Source organism: Barbus barbus (genome assembly GCF_936440315.1).
Source record: "Barbus barbus genome assembly, chromosome: 6".
Lineage (NCBI taxonomy): Eukaryota > Metazoa > Chordata > Actinopteri > Cypriniformes > Cyprinidae > Barbus > Barbus barbus.
Genome location: NC_136734.1, coordinates 31,064,743 through 31,081,127, shown reverse-complemented (window position 1 = coordinate 31,081,127; position 16,385 = coordinate 31,064,743). Strand labels below are relative to the sequence as shown.

Below are 16,385 nucleotides of genomic sequence, written 5' to 3'. Positions count from 1 at the left end.
CAAACAGCACTCCCAACGGACCACACAGTTTGCTCACTGACCGTCCTAAACATATATCACAGAAAACTAGAAAGAGTTTCAGACTGATTGGCTGGGTTTTATGCTAAAAATGTTTTGTCCATTAGGAAACCAATGATTACAAGTTTATACATTTTATTTTATAGCACTTTACCCAGTAGAGATTATTTCAAAGCAGATTGACAGTATTAAACAAGAAAGTAACAGAATCAATGATGCAAACTGAGGCAAATCCAAAATAAAGCAGCTGTAGCAATAGTGTCATTATTCAGATTCAGTTAGTCCAGAGTTTATTTAGTTCAGTTCAATAACTGTGTAAAGTTCTTTATGAAACAAGTTCAATAGAGCAATAAGCTTTGGGATAACATAGTCTACTTAAGACAACAGTGTCGTCAACCAGCTTACATCAGTTTTGTTATCATCCAATATGCAAATTAATAAGCAAAGAACTAATTCCTTAATTTCTCATAAGGCACTGCAACCAATTTAAAAATGATGTAAAATAAGTTGATGAAACAATGTTTAAATATATTGCAAAATATTTTGATTCTGTACATACAAAAATAAAGTGTTTTTGTCCATAATTTTTACCGGGAACTGTGCTGTTAAATATCTTCAAAATAATTAAGTTGAAATAACATGTAATGAAGGAATTAACACAAGTACCACTGAATAACAACCTCTGAGCTCCCAGTGTTTCTGTTTTAAAAAGTTTCCAAATTATGGTTTAAAATCAATTCCTCATTAAGAAAATAAATGTGACTTTTACTTTCAGAACCTTATGATGTAGTTCATGAACAAAATACATTTTTGCTTGACTGGTCTTTTCTGAGGGAGGGCAGTTCTCAACTAGAATAAATAAGCAAGAACCAGACTTTAGCTGTGTGTCAAAAGTTTAGCTACACCTGTGATAGTGTCATCAATTCTCATGTTCTCCTATCTCTCATATCCAGCAATTTGTTATCTGTCAGGCCCCATGATTTGAAACTCCAAAAACATTGAAACAAAACACTTGGTAGAATTTCTGTAATGTATGCAAAGACTTGGTCCCTGCTAAAACTGATTATCATAGCACAGTGTCTGTTTTTCAAGCTTCATTACACACGGTTCACTCTCTGGGTCAAGAATAAAGAAGATTTCAGATTGCTCTACTAATTGGTTCTTGATTGTTGAATGATAAAAAGGTTGTGGATGCATTTTTTAGCAGTCTGGGCCATCAATAATTCAAGCTTCACAACAACAAAGTCAGTAGGTGTGTGTGTGTGTGTGTGTGTGTGCACGCGCATATGTGTGTATGCAGGGATGTTTGCATAAGCTAGATATTAGCAACAAAATATTAGGATTTAAAAATATATATATATATTTCAAATGTCAGCATTCATTCTAGCTGGTTCAGAGTCAATGCCAAATATACATAAACAGTTAGCTCTGCTATAGGTTATAATGCATTCCTAATACAGCTTCTTTTAGTAATATTTGCCCGAGTTATTCTACTCTGGATCAGAATAAACAGATTACTGTAGATGCAAGAAATCCAGTGCTCTCAAATGTCACATCCAACCAGACATTTTACTTAAAATGTTCTTAAAATGTAAATTTCCCTTATAACTCCCTAATTCCTAATCCTATCATTTCTAACTAACTAAAAACTTTATAGCATGAAAGTAAAGCATCAAACTAATAAGCCAAGTATGGCACAGTGTCAGGCCAAATGTTTGACAAAAGAATTTAGTGTATGCAGCTTACAGTATAAACCCTTTTTTTAATTCCTGTGCAGTAACACAATTTGCAATTTTTTTAATTATTAATAAAAATGACTAGATCAGAAAAATATATATCGTGTTTAAAATTTTTAAAATTATGCAATAGTCTGCCTTTAGAAAAATCTGTGCAAGTCAGTGATACAAAAAAGGAGTATGAGTGATTTCTCCTTTGAGAGCATATGGTAGAAAGCCTTTTTGCTCTGTGCTCACTAGAGTTTCCAACAGATGGTCAATGAGTAACAGCTATCATTTATTTACCATAGCGCAAGTCAAATGCATACCACGGTGACCAATTGGCCTCATTATTAATCAGCATGAAGTTCAAAAGTAGCAGCTATCTTTCCAAACGGTAAAAACACTAATCAGAAATGAGAGAAGACCAAAACTCCAGTGATAGAGGTTAAGTTGTATATTAACAGCAGCGTAAAAACATAAATGTGCATGTGGCGAAACACAAAGTTCATTTTAAAAGACAACAATGTATATCTCTTACCAGTTTGATGATTCCTCTCCAAGTTCTTTCTTTTTCCTCAAGGAGGTCTCTCCTGTTACCCCAAGAAGATCTAATGTTCAGAGTCTCAAGGAGGCAGTAAGGCCACAAAAAAAAACAAAAGGCCCCTAATAAGAGTTTTTAGAAACAAAATTGCGGTTCTGATTCAAAATTCACAAGTGAGTCTCTGAGAGACGAAGCCCTCATTGACCTTGTGACTCATTTGACAGCAGTGGCTCTCCCTTGGGTCTGTTCCCTGCATTCATGGCATCCAGCAGAAACAGGCAACCCAGATTTCCCATGCGTCGTCCTTGCATCAGACTCTAACACAACTATGAGCGTTGTCTACTTCAGTGGTGTCTGCAAAGTCCTTCAGCATCCATTTTAAGTTAAGCTTCACAAACCGATCTGTAATCAAGATGGCTCATTGGAAAAAAGTGTCCAAACTTATAAGTATCTACTGAGAGAGAGACAGCACAGGAAGGAGAGAGTGTATGCCTGTCGTTACCCTGTCACCAACGCATGACACACGTCATCAGGGGAGGCACCTGGGCCACAGACATCCGTTTGACTCTCCGAACGAGACACAGGAGGTGTGGGGACCAGAGGGTGGCAGGGGGGTCTGGGAAGCCCTGTGGGCCGAGGGTGAGCGAGGGGGGCTGGGGTAGCATTGCCTGGCTGCTTGCTCACGGATGCAGGTTGCTAGGTGAGGGGGCTGTAAACACTCTCTTATTGAGGGGCTAATGATGTCAAATAAAATAAAGCAAACAGTCGGTGGCTAACAAGGGCTAATTTAGTGTGCTCTACGTAATGAATTAATGACGAGCACCCTACTGATAGAAATGGCGAGTGCAGGAAATGGCAGGAGACTGTGGACTCAACCGCACAGATCAGGGGGCCGCGATTTCACTGACAGTTCTGCTCTTTTTAATTTTTCCAGCCTTCCTTCCTCTACTTTATTTCTAGTTTGAAGTACTAGAAATAAAAACAGGGCAGTGCTCATGTCTATCTTTGTATTGCCTCCCTCTCTCTGTTTCTCTAATCTTTCTCATTTTCATGGTTTGTCTGCTGGATTGAGGTGGTCTGATTTGATTTGGCTTGTCTCCGAGGTTGTCATGGCTAGAAGGAACCAGATGAGCAAAACATATTCGCTTCCATGCTCCTCCATCAAAGGGATCTCATCTGAGCGAGAAATCTTGCTTCAGTAGTCGAAGTCTCTGAAACTGTCAGACTGTATGAATATTTGTATGAATATTTGATAGATAACCAAAAAGAAACTGACTGATGAAATGTGCGGTAAGCCACAAAATATTATGCATTTGCATAGTAATGTTATGTAAGTGAGTTTCTTATGGGAAAATGCATATCAGAGATATCTGATATACTCTTACAGAGATATCTGTTTTAAGACATTCCTTCTTTGCTGTACCACTAAAGTAAATGTTTTGTTGAATTTTAATGCTGCTTTTTTATAACATTTTTATAACTTTTTTCAAACATTTTTCAATGAAGCCATACAGAGACCATGGGCTGTTAAGCTGCAAATAGGACTAAAAAATCAACAATAAAAAATCCCCGAAAAGTATCAAGTCTTGGGATGTCATAAAATAGACTTGTGGGATAATCAGGATGAAATCAGTCATTCTTCACTGAAAATCAAGTTCTAAAAGCAATGTATTTGGAATGACATGAGGTTTAGTAAATGATGGCAGAAGTTTCATTTGTGGGTGAACTACTCTTTATGATTACGTCCTACTGGAAGTGTTTAAGAAAGTTACAGTATTTCTTTATTATTGTATACAGCAGTGTGATGAGCCTTTTAAAATGGCCCAGAGGCAAGCTGAACTCTCTTTTGTGCTTTTATTCTCTCAAATACGGTCCATCAAAAAAGATGGACCATTTCTAAGGGGTTATCAAGAGTAAAGAGTGCAACCAGCCATGAGCATGCTCTATAATAATCATAATGTGATGAGTCAATTAGCAACGTTGCCAGAGTGAGCAAGCGAGAGAGAGATAGAAGGAGAGCTGTGATTGATCCCCATGGGATGGTTTCATATTCTCATTTAAGTACCTAAAACCCAATCAGCACTGTGACTGTGGCTGTTTATGTCCATTTAAAATCTTTAGCACATATGAGGGATGTGATGATACAGAGAAGAGGCCTCGTATGTTTGGACCCATCAGGTCTAAAAGGACTATCAGCGATCCAAATATTCCTAAAAAGCTCCATGGCAACCAGACACTGTTACACAGAGGTCCAGTGCTTACATCGCATGACTGCACAGTTGATCAGTAGAACCAATACAGCCTGATATCTTTCTAAAATCACATCATGAATACTAAATATTCCAAGTGGCCATAAGATTTGTCTCTGCAAATCATTCACATATTTTAGAATTGTCAGCATGATTGCTTTGAATATACTCATTAATTTATTAACTATTTATTAAGCAATAAACAAGATGCTATATTGAACATTGTCTTCTTTGGAAATACTCTAAAAATACCCTAAATAATACCCTAAAAATGCAAGGCATTTACTCAAGAAACCACCGTATACTACATCAAGATATCAGTCCTAAGCATAGGAAATGTTGTGAACATGCCAACCTAGGAAGGAAAGAAAGAAGATTATAACACTCCTTTGAGTAGTTCCTGATATGCATTGTAAAAGATGCTGAGTGCCTTGAGAAATCACTTTACTGTCTCGCTCTATTTGGGGGTTTCGATAGGCAGTGGGCCACATATTAGAAGGGGAGTCAGAAATCTGAACAGCCTTAAGCAGGATCACTGAATTCACACTCAAAAGCCTTGCAGAACTATCTCCAGAATAAAAACCAGCAGACTGACCTTACACAAATGAAGGAGCCTGCAAAATGGGCAGTTTGGCGTACTTGACAAACCCCACTGACATTAGATGGAGTCGACATTTACACTACCCCACTAAGTGGCACCTATGTGGGGGGGAGGATGTTGCCATAGTAGCACACCCCTAAGTCACTTTCTGAGTCATTTAATTATTAATTACCCCATGCCTGAACTGTGTAGGAATATCCTAGTCTGTTGCACCACAATGTGATCCACACAGTCTGGTGCAAACATATACACCATACAACAGACTTCTGGACATAAGAAAGTCTCAGTTCAGTTTGCGAATTTTGAATTGAAGTGTCTGGACTCCCTTAATAGAATAGAAATCACAATCAGACATTTCAAATGAGAATTTCCTTAGTCCAAAATACGTTTTGACAAAAAATGAAAATTACATATACATTTCGCAACAAAATACAATATAACTTATAATCAGCGATGCTGTCTACACTGGATGCAGTGCAGCACGGGGCGACAAATTCCCAACAATAAACTGCTGCTGTGTTCTATTTATGACGTACTGACTCAAAGTTCAAATGATTTGCATTTGTCGCGTCCAGTGTAGATACTATGTGACGGCAAAAACATGGCAAGTGTGAAGGAAAGAAAAGTAGACACGGAAAATAGATTATTCAAATGTGAATGGACTGAACAGTTTTGAGTGAGTGAGTGATACCATCTTTGTTATGGATGTTGGTTCGCAGTGAGTTCACAGTTTTAACGTAAATTTGCTTTAATTTATTTTCAAGATCTGAGGTAAAATATCTATTGTTGCTTTCGCTATGGTTATAAACCTCAAGCAAAATAATATTCAAACTCACATTAGACACTTTTAACATTGCAAATAAAGCACATAATCATTACCTGATTATCACTGTCACATTTTGTATGTTGTTCCTGCCGTGATGTCGCAGAAAATAAAAACCATTTCTAAAATAGATTTCCGTGTCCATAACAAAGATATTGTCACATGTCGCTGTCGCAGGTGGTTAGGACAAAAATTACATGGAAAAGATACTTTTTATCTCGCCGCGTCTGGTTGGGACACATCACGGGCCTGGTTTCACAGACACAGGTTTAGACTAAGCCAGGATTAGGCCATAGTTCAATGGACCTTTAAGTAATTTTTATAAACATGCTTAGAGAAAAACATTACTGGGGTGCATCTTGAGACAAAACAAAGGCACGCTGCTATATTTTATGATCTGTCAGTGCAAGTTTATTTCAGTTGAAACAGCTCAGACCTTACATTTTAGTCTAGGATTAGGCTTAAGACTTGTCTGTGAAACCGGGGGACGGTCTTAAGAATTATAAGAATTATATATATATATATATATATATGTATATATATATATATATATATATATATATGTATATATATATATATATATATATATATATATATATATATGTCAGTTACCCTTGGCTTGGTATTCTTGGCAGAATCTGGCCCTCTGCGAAAACTAATTGAGGAACCCTGATCTAATGGTTATATTTCACATTTTTTAATTAACTTAATGAAGTTTATTACTTATGTGGGTGTAATACAAAATGGAGCATGATATTTTACGTGCTTATCTAATAACACACAAAGCTAGCACCATTGGAATTTAATTATTTGTAGATTACATTTAATAGATTACGGTTTTAAAAAAAACATGCAATTGGTTTGTAAGCGGTGTGTTTCTGCTTGTTTTTGTTGCATTTACACCATTCTGTCAATCACGATTTCTACGCAGTGTGGAAAAGTACACTCTAAAAAGGCTGTTAAATACAACCCAGCGCTGGGTAAAATATGGACAAACCCAGCGATTGTTTTTTTTAGACCCAGCGGTTGGGTTACTGCCCAGAAGGTTGGGTTAAACATTTAACCCAACTGTTGGTTGAAAACAACCCAGCATGTGTTCTGTCCAATATTTACCCAACATTTTTTAGAGTGTATTGAATTTGATTTTAGTATTTTCTACGTCTGGAAAAATATGGAAAAAAGAAAACAGTATGGAAAAATGTTTGCCCCTATTATGTTTTGTAAAATATAAAATTGAGAATTTCAAAAAAAAAAAAAAAAAATGTGTCATACAAGCACAGTATTTTTCATGAAAAACTGTGCAAGCATATCAGACAATCTTTTAATATATTTTCAGTTGAGCAGAATATTTATAATCTGGTTTATTATCAATTATAATTATCATAATTATAAATATTTTAGTCTTGCTCTGTAATTTTGCAATGCAATTTTTTTTGTAATTTTATAAATAAACAAAATTGTATGTCTTATAATTAAAACAAATATTCAAAACCTTTCTTCATTGAGGTTTGTTTGTAGTTCGTAATCGGGTTAACGCTATGTGTTTAAGTTAGTGTTAGTGAGAATCTACTCAACACCACTCGAAACGCAGGATTCTTTTATTCAACATGCTTTAAAGTTCTGCACGGACATGAATCCTTTCATTATACAAAATGTAATGAAAATGTATAGAGATTCACTGTGAAATGTGGACATCTTCATTGATTATAACTGGAATTTTTGCAAAAATACAAAATATTTAAATGCAGAACTGAATCCAAACTTTCAACAGCTATCCCTTCTTTTGTTACCATAACAACAGATAGGACTAAAAAAAAATCTGATGTCAATATTGATTTTGGAGTGTACGTGCAGACTAATAATAAATTAATAATTAACAAATTATTTAATATTTCAGTTCAGTTGTTTTCTGGTATTGGTACAGACTACTGAAATGTTGGTACTGTGACAATGCTGGTACAGTGTATCAAAATGTGAATTCAGAATTATGAATTTAAATCTTTAATCATTAAATATTAAATAATTTGAAATATGGTTGGAAAATATTCAGAGAAGTCTGGAAATTTGAGTCTGTAAAAGTAGGGAATTTTGAAATGGAAAATGTATATGTATACACACACAATCTTGCATATGTGGTTTATGGGGAATCTCCATAGGTGTAATGGTTTTTATATTGTACAAACCATGTGTTCTATGTATGAACTTTACATTCTGTGTATTTTTTTCCACTTTTTCCATTCGAATTATTCAGTGAAATGAATGACCATCTGCACAATCCTGCTACACACAGTACATTCATATGTCTATATGGATCATAATCCAACAGGCCAAATAATTTGCTGCCAATAACTACTTGAATGAATAAATGAATACTAATAATCTGCAGTACTTCAACATTTTAGCTTCAGTATGTGCGCTTGGGAAAAACCTAACAAGTAATGTTGTTTTTCTGCCAGTCATCTAGAACACAAGAAATCTGCCCAGATTCACTGCGGCAATTCCAATTAGCTGCCTTCGATAAAACCGACTATCAGAGTGTTGAATATGGTTCACGGGTAGCATTTGAGTAGGAGTGAGCTGCTTTTATTGTTCTGGTTCTGTCAGCCCACTGCTAAACAAGCCCTGCTGAGTTCTGTGTGAACACTGCAAGCAGCGTGACAGAAGCTAATCGTGATGACAATAATATGCCCGCGCAGAAGATTTCGACGGGCTCATTTATTGAGAGCCTTCGCATGCCTGTCGAAAAACATCTATACAACACGATCAATATGCATGTGATCTGACCAAATTTGTCTCTTTGCAAAGCTAAAATATTTTTAGTAGGCTAGCAAAATAAAATAGTATCTATATTATTTAAATAGACAGATTTAAGTGTCAAATGAAGCCACAGAAAGAGTCTGTAAACAAGCGATTCAGTTTATCACTTTTAAGGCATTTCAATTAAGTAATTTGCCACGTATGTAACATACATTTATAATCTTTCAAAAGATGAAGAAGCTAAGAAAGTAGTAATAAAAAAATAGGAATTTGATGTTATGATGCGTGTGTGGTTATGTGTGCCTATGTGATTAAGCTCTAACATCTGAAAGTCCGGGTCTGTGGCTCACTTCATATTTCACAGTCTCAAATGCGACTGAAATGGTCGCACTGTAGAGCCCTAAATTAATCTAATAAAAACTTAGTGTTCGATCCACATGTGAGCAACAGAAATAGATTCAATTCAATCAATTCCTAATTAATGCCTTAGTGACGCCTAACAGATTTCTATTATGCGAGTTTGACAGAATAAACTAAGTTTTATATAACATACGAAAACTAAGTTTTACTTGTAAGTTTCCTCTCCCGCGTATAGGCCAATGCTTATGTAAGTTAGTGCATCGAGAGTCACCACGCTCAGACATCTTCAGGAAAAGGGCTACCAAGCCACTTCTGAAACAGAAACATCGTCAGAAGCATCTTACCTGGGCTAAGGAGAAAAAGAACTGGACAGTTGCTCAGTGGTCCAAAGTCCTCTTTTCAGATAAAAGTAAATTTTGCTTTTCATTTGGAAATCAAGGTCTGGAGTCTGGAGGAAGACTGAAGAGGCACAGAATCCAAGCTGCTTGAAGTCCAGTGTAAAGTTTCCGAAGTCAGTGGTGATTTGGGGTGCCGTGACGTCTGCTGCTGTTGGTCCATTGTGTTTTATCAAGTCCAAAGTCAATGCAGCCGTCTACCAGGAGATTTTAGAGCACTTTATGCTTCCATCTGCTGACAAGCTTTATGGAGATGCTGATTTCCTTTTCCAGCAGGACTTTAGCACCTGCCCACAGTGTCAAAACCCAGCCAACATGCCTGACCTGAACCCCATATGGAATCTATGGGATATTTTCAAGAGAAAGATGAGAAACTGATCGCTTCCATGCCACACCTCACTGATGCTGGAATTTGTGCTAAAGGAGCCCCGACCAAGTATTGAGTGCATAAATGAACATACTTTAAAGAACTTGAACTTTTCTGTTTTGCAAATCCTTTTTTTGATTGATCTTAGGAAATCTTCTAATATTTTGAGATACTGGATTTTTGACTTTCATGAGCTGTAAACTCTAATCATCGAAGTTAAAACAAAAAAACTTTTGAAATGTTTTACTTTACATGTAATGAATTTAAAATATATGAAAGTTTCACTTTTTGAAATAAGTCACAAGAAAAAATTAACTTTTTTTTTTTTTTTGTGATGCACCTGTATTCTATTTATCAATCCCGTCTCTAATAAAATCATAGAAGGCTTTACTACTTACTTCACTTGACCATTTTATTAAAACCTTAAAATTTAGATCCTGAATTCCATTTTTCCTTAATTCTTCTATAATTTTTCCTATTTCTTGTTCATTCTTCCTATATTCAATAAATACATGAGGTATTGATCAGAACCGGCCCAAGGCATAAGCGAATTAAGCGGCTGCTTGGGGCCCCCAAGAATAGCCTACAGTTTTTTTTTTTTTTTTTTTTCCATTTGAGGACACCAGTGCCATTTTAAGTTCTACAGAAGGTGGCACCAGCACCTGACAGTAAAGCACTCACCCTAATCGCACATGTACATCTCGGAGATGTATATTTGATGTCTGCATTTACATATGCAAGACGTATTTTTTAGGGTGTTTGTACATCTGCAGTACATCTGCAGTTTGTACATCTGCAGTCTCTAAGACGTTTCCTGTCAGACGTCAAATAGACATTTATTAGAATGCATGTACAACTGCTTCTGAAACGTTTAACAGACTGCATGGCAGATGTTTCCCAGATCTTTAGCAGACGTCTTACAGATTTACTTGTGCTGTCGAAATGCAGATAAAATTAACTTTTATTACTGTCATTCATAATGTCTAAACTTTGATAAATAAAAAATAAAAATATATAAAATATATATAGGGAGTGGAAATGGCTAATAAGCCTATAAATCTCTGCAGCCATATAGTGGAAATTTAATGTCCTTTTTATTTTTAAATAGCTTAAGTGTTTGCATTCCTACATTATGAAACTTTTAGTTTTATAAATGGAGGCAACCTATGAAGGATGAACAATGTAATCACATTAAAAATAACTTTCAAATTTGGTAATACTTAAAGCTTTGAAGCGCTGGGAAAAGTTGTGTGAAGCCATTAAAAACACTCGAAAACATTAGACCATACAAGAAGTAAAGATGCTGAAATTTGAAGCCAGAATGGTTTAGCATAAGGACAGAAATAGAATTGTGAGCAAAATTCTTCCTCTTCTTGGCAAAAAGTCACGTAGTCATTTTTAAAGCGTTATCTATTGATTCTACAGCTTATTTATATTACATAGGAACTGTACATATTAACATTCATTTAAAACAAATGATTTATAATAACTGTTAAACTAAAATTGCTTGTGTGTAATGGATTAATAATAATATAAATCATACAATTATGACTAATTACTAAATTTTTGGTTTTGGCCATACATTTTTTTTTAAGTACTAGTGACCTTTAATTTGGAGCAAGAGAAACTGGGGGAGTGACTTTTTTGTGTCAGACATTTTTCACTTTGCTCACATCTGATTGGTCCAATTTCAGTTTGATATCTCTAACTTAAATCATAACCTGCCCTGCCCTGGAGCAGGTTAGCTGTGGAGTATAAGTTACTATGGCAATGAACGCAGCTAAAAGCCAAGCTACTGTCATGGTACCTTAAACCCAGGATTGGTGCAAACTAAACTGAAATTTACCTGGCTAGCCAGCCAATCCGGCTTCATGTCACAGCCCCCAGCTCTCACAGTCATCAATTAACCGAGAAGGCACTGGTGGAAATAGTAGCAGTCCATTAAAACATACCTGTAAAGCAATCCTGACCCCTAGTGTTCATATAATTACCTCCAAGTAGATTGTGCCTCACTTTCATTGTCACATACAAAAGCCAACACATGATTTACAAATACGCATTTTTGTTTTATAAGCTTTATAATATTTTATCTGAATCAGAACATCGAATTACAGCACAAAAGCATAACTAGTAAAAAAAAAGAGAGCATTTTACAAATAAAAAAAAAAATTAAAATTCTGGAGGAAATAACACCTATATACTGAGGAAAAACTTTTTGCACCTTTAAGAAACACTTTAAAAAAACTGTGATCTCTGTTTCAGACTACCAATAAAACTCTTTGTACAGTGGTTAACAAATAATTCAACCCAAATCAAAAACTTCACATACAGGCAATTCAGGCTTCCATTTCAATCACAATAATACATTTCAAATGGGATGTTACATCTCTCAAATGAAGTGATGGCACTATAAAGGCAGATAAAGGTCATTGTCTTAAAGGGACAGTTCACCCAAAAATTAAAGTTCTGTCTTTTTTTTACCCTCGTGTTGTTCCAAACCAATATGTCTTTTTAACACAAAATGAAATTAGATCCCAGGCTCAGTCATCATTCGCTTTCATTGCCCCCTGATTTTGTATCTCATTTTAAACCCCACTTTAGACAGAAATACAGGTTTGGAAAAACATGAACGTGAATAAATAATGACAGAATATTTCATTTTAAGTTTAACCATTCTGTCAATATCTGTCATACAAATATTTGGTGTGTTGAATGGCAAGAGAAAATTTCACTGGTTAAACACCTTTTCCCACATACACATACATAACAGTAGACAATGTTTTTTTGTTTTATGAAAAATAATTTATCTGTAGTAGATAATGTTTCGTGTTTAAATGAAACATGAATACTGTCAATTACTCAACAGTGAAAGTATAGTCATTGATGTGCGAGCAGCAGTGAAACCCAGAATAGCGCAATTAAATAATGGCACGTCCTATTAAATCAAGATGAATAAATAACAGAAAAAGAAAGTCTGAGAGTCATTTACACCTGCAGATGGTTGGAGGAGGAAAAGAAGCCACCAAATGACCATTTGTATTGTGCTGTACTTCTGCACTGGTGGCACCAAACTCCAAGATCGCCTTTTGATGTACTTCTAACTTGTCCTGTCCTTTTGTTATCCAGTTTCAAATAAAGTTGTTTGGTGTGTATTTTAAAAAAGTGCATCACTTTGTGCTGTAACATTTATGACAAAATACAACCATGCAGGACAAAACAAACAAATACATTCACTCCCAAAATACTTGATCAGTCCACTAGCGCTTTCCTTTGCCAAAATAAATTACGTTCATAAGTTCACATTCATTCGCTGGTTGTGTTGTTTGTTCTCCTCTAGTAAAGGCTCACTTTTGGCTAAGAGATTTTTTCAGGAGTTCAAGATCCATCCGTTTGGGAGGGTCTTTTTGTGGTGGACAAGAGTATTCCTCTAGGGCCAGGGGAATGAACCTTTCCAGTAATCCTAGCACCTTGGTATCTTGGGAGGCCAACAGAGCAGACCATGGCTGTGGTGAAGGACCCCCCTGGCCGAGGAACGCAAAGAAAGCAATGGCGTCTATAAAAAGTCAGTCATAGGAGTCAGCAAACACAAAGTGATCCTCATCAAGGAAAAACAGATCTTGACGGCAGTTTTTTGTTTTAGAAATACCTTACCTTTCTTCTGAAGATCTGGTGTTTTAGCAAATCCCAAAGGGACCAGAAATTGTGCAGCACCAGCAATGCCAGCAGGCTGACCTCTTGTTGCAAGAAGAACTATCGACCTACACAGAAACAACCTGATTTAGTCTAAACAGTGAAATACGGAAATAGTTTACCTTAAAGGGGTCATGAACTGAGAAATCAAAACTCCCCTGATCTTTTGATATATAAGAGGTCATTGTGCCATAAAAACATCCTGTAAGTTTCAGAACTCAAAACTTTCTCATTAGTGTAAAACAGCTTATATTGATGCCAGTCTGCCAAAACGATTGGTTGTGGAATGTGCCTCTTTATGACGTAATAGTGTGGCTAAACACTGCCTCCGCAGAAGATGATCAACGCCTGCTTCTACATCACTGCCTATTTACCCCCACCCACTGATTCACGCATGTAGTGTTTATGTTTATGAAAAAGGCAAACGCAGTTAGCAAAAGATGGCTCAGAAGAAAAAAAGACACTGTGCAGTGCAAAGTTATGGAAAAACAGTCTTTGCATTGCCTTCCTTCTGATCCCAACATTAGGAAAGTGTGGATCAACTTTATTTTTAATGAAGATCCAGACCATGTCAGTAAGAACTTCGTCCTTTGTTTACTTAATTTTACTGCGGATTTGTTAACAAACAAGGCAAAATTCGACACAGGATTTCCAGAAAGACTTAAACTAAAAGCTGTCGACTATATTGGATCCAACAGTACCCACATGAAAAAATACTATAGTAATTTATAGTAAATACTATAGTGTTTTTGAACCATACTATAGTAAAGTGTATTACTACAACAGAGCATCCTGATGAAGGGGGTCAAAACAGGACAGAATATATCATATTACTTCTAAATTATGATGAATCTTGATAACATAATAAGTGGAGCTCAGAGAACATTACAAAATAATAAAAAAGCAGTTCATGACCCCTTTAAAAATAAAAGGTCTATTAAAATAGCAAAAACACAATACCGTTCAAAAGTTTGGGGTTGATAAAATCTTTTAATGTTAACCTTTTAAGTCTCTTATGCCCACCCGGCCTGCATTTACTTGTTCAAAAATTCCGTAAAAACAGTAATATTGTGAAATATTACATTTTAAAATAACTGTTCCTGTGATAGCAAAGCTGAATTTTCAGCATCACTACTCCAGTCTTCAGTGTTACACGATCCTTTGAAAAGCAGAAAATCATTCTAATATGCTAATTTGGTGATCAAGAAACATTTCCTGTTTATTATCCATGTTGAAAACAGTTGTGCAAACGAACAACATTAACTAGAAATAGTCATTTATTTTAATTTAAATGTCTTTACTGTCACTTTAGATCAAATGTTGAATTCATGGACAATTAATTAATAAAAATCTTACTGATCCCAAACTTATGAACAGTAGTGTATATACTAAATAAAATCTTCAGTACATCAAATTGGCACTGTACACATCCTTACACTCATCACCAGCTCCCTCAATAAACACTTTATGCAACCTCTCTTCAACCAGACACCTACTGCAGTGCCAATTTTTCCCAACCTCTAGGCAAACAGTTTAAAACCCCAAACCACAATTTTCACCCCTCACCTCTTCTTAATTCCAGTTTTAAAATACTGCTCCATTTTAGTGTCCAGCGTCGTAAACAATGAGCTCTTTGTGACTTTTCCAGAGCATGCGTCCACAGTAACTATGAGGAACCCTGACTGTTTGAGGTCAAACTTCTCTGCATTCACCTATAAGACAGGAAAAAGAGAAAACAGGTCCCGTAAACATTTTTAAATGTTAAAGGATTAGTTAACTTTTAAAAAAACTTTTGCTGATAATTTACTCACCCCCATGTCATCCAAGATGTCCATGTCTTTCTTTCTTCAGTCGAAAAGAAATTAAGGTTTTTGATGAAAACATTTCTCCATATAATGGACTTCATTGGGACCCAAACGGTTCAAGGTCCAAATGACAGTTTCAGTGCAGCTTCAAAGGGCTTTAAACGATACCAGACGATGAATAAGGGTCTTATCTAGCGAAACGATCGGTCATTTCAAAAATAAATAAAAAAGTTTAAGTTTTATAAGCACAAATGCTCGCCTTGCTCTGTTCTGTGATGCACGTTCATGACGTCACGTAATACGCAATGACGTTGAACTTTTTTATTTATTTTTGAAATGACCGATCGTTTCGCTAGATAAGACCCTTATTCATCGTCTGGTATCGTTTAAAGCCCTTTGAAGCTGCACTGAAACTGTCATTTGGACCTTGAACCATTTGGGTCCCAATGAAGTCCATTATATGGAGAAATGTTTTCATCAAAAACCTTAATTTCTTTTCGACTGAAGAAAGAAAGACATGGACATCTTGGATGACATGGGGGTGAGTAAATTATCAGCAAAAGTTTTTTTAAAAGTGAACTAATCCTTTAACAACATTCATTTCTGCACGCACCACAAAAGCAAGATAAATGAAGATAAATACATATTCTAATTTTCTTTCCTCTACTACACTGTGTAAATTAAAAGCGGCAACCTCTCCCCGCAGTCACAGCAAAATTGGCCAAAAGCACTAATTCAAATCAGCTTTATTATCATTAATATATATAAAACATGATTAAAAAAACTGAAACAAAACTAAAATACATTATGACTGCAAACGTAAGTAGAAATGGCCAGAAATGAATTTTAGTTTTTAAAAACAATCAATCATTAAACACGTAAAACGTAGTACTAGCGATAACATTAGACATACATGGAAAATGTGTTTTACTAATTAAAAGTGATTTGAACTTTATTAAATCATATTAGTTAACACTCTATCTTCGGCAGCATCAAAATACTTAAAAAAAGGGAAATAAATCTAAACATGTATTCTTACATTTGACTAAATAAACCAGTAA

General features: G+C 35.6%; 2 protein-coding genes across 1 annotated transcript in view; both read right to left on the bottom strand.

Moving 5' to 3' along the window:
- Positions 1-16,385, bottom strand: part of LOC306871647 (transient receptor potential cation channel subfamily M member 3-like) — a gene marked incomplete at its 5' end in the record, with an annotated part of 440,831 nt that overhangs the window by 157,721 nt on the left and 266,725 nt on the right.
- Positions 11,878-16,385, bottom strand: part of LOC306871586 (cell surface hyaluronidase-like) — a 31,532-nt gene continuing 27,024 nt past the window's right edge. Inside the window, exons 22-24 of the mRNA XM_079419646.1 lie at positions 15,086-15,231; positions 13,481-13,587; positions 11,878-13,382 (exon numbers count right to left, since the gene is read on the bottom strand). Of these exons, the coding sequence (XP_079275772.1) occupies positions 13,174-13,382; positions 13,481-13,587; positions 15,086-15,231 (462 nt within the window). The 3' untranslated portion in view covers positions 11,878-13,173. The remainder of the gene's footprint in view (positions 13,383-13,480; positions 13,588-15,085; positions 15,232-16,385) is intronic.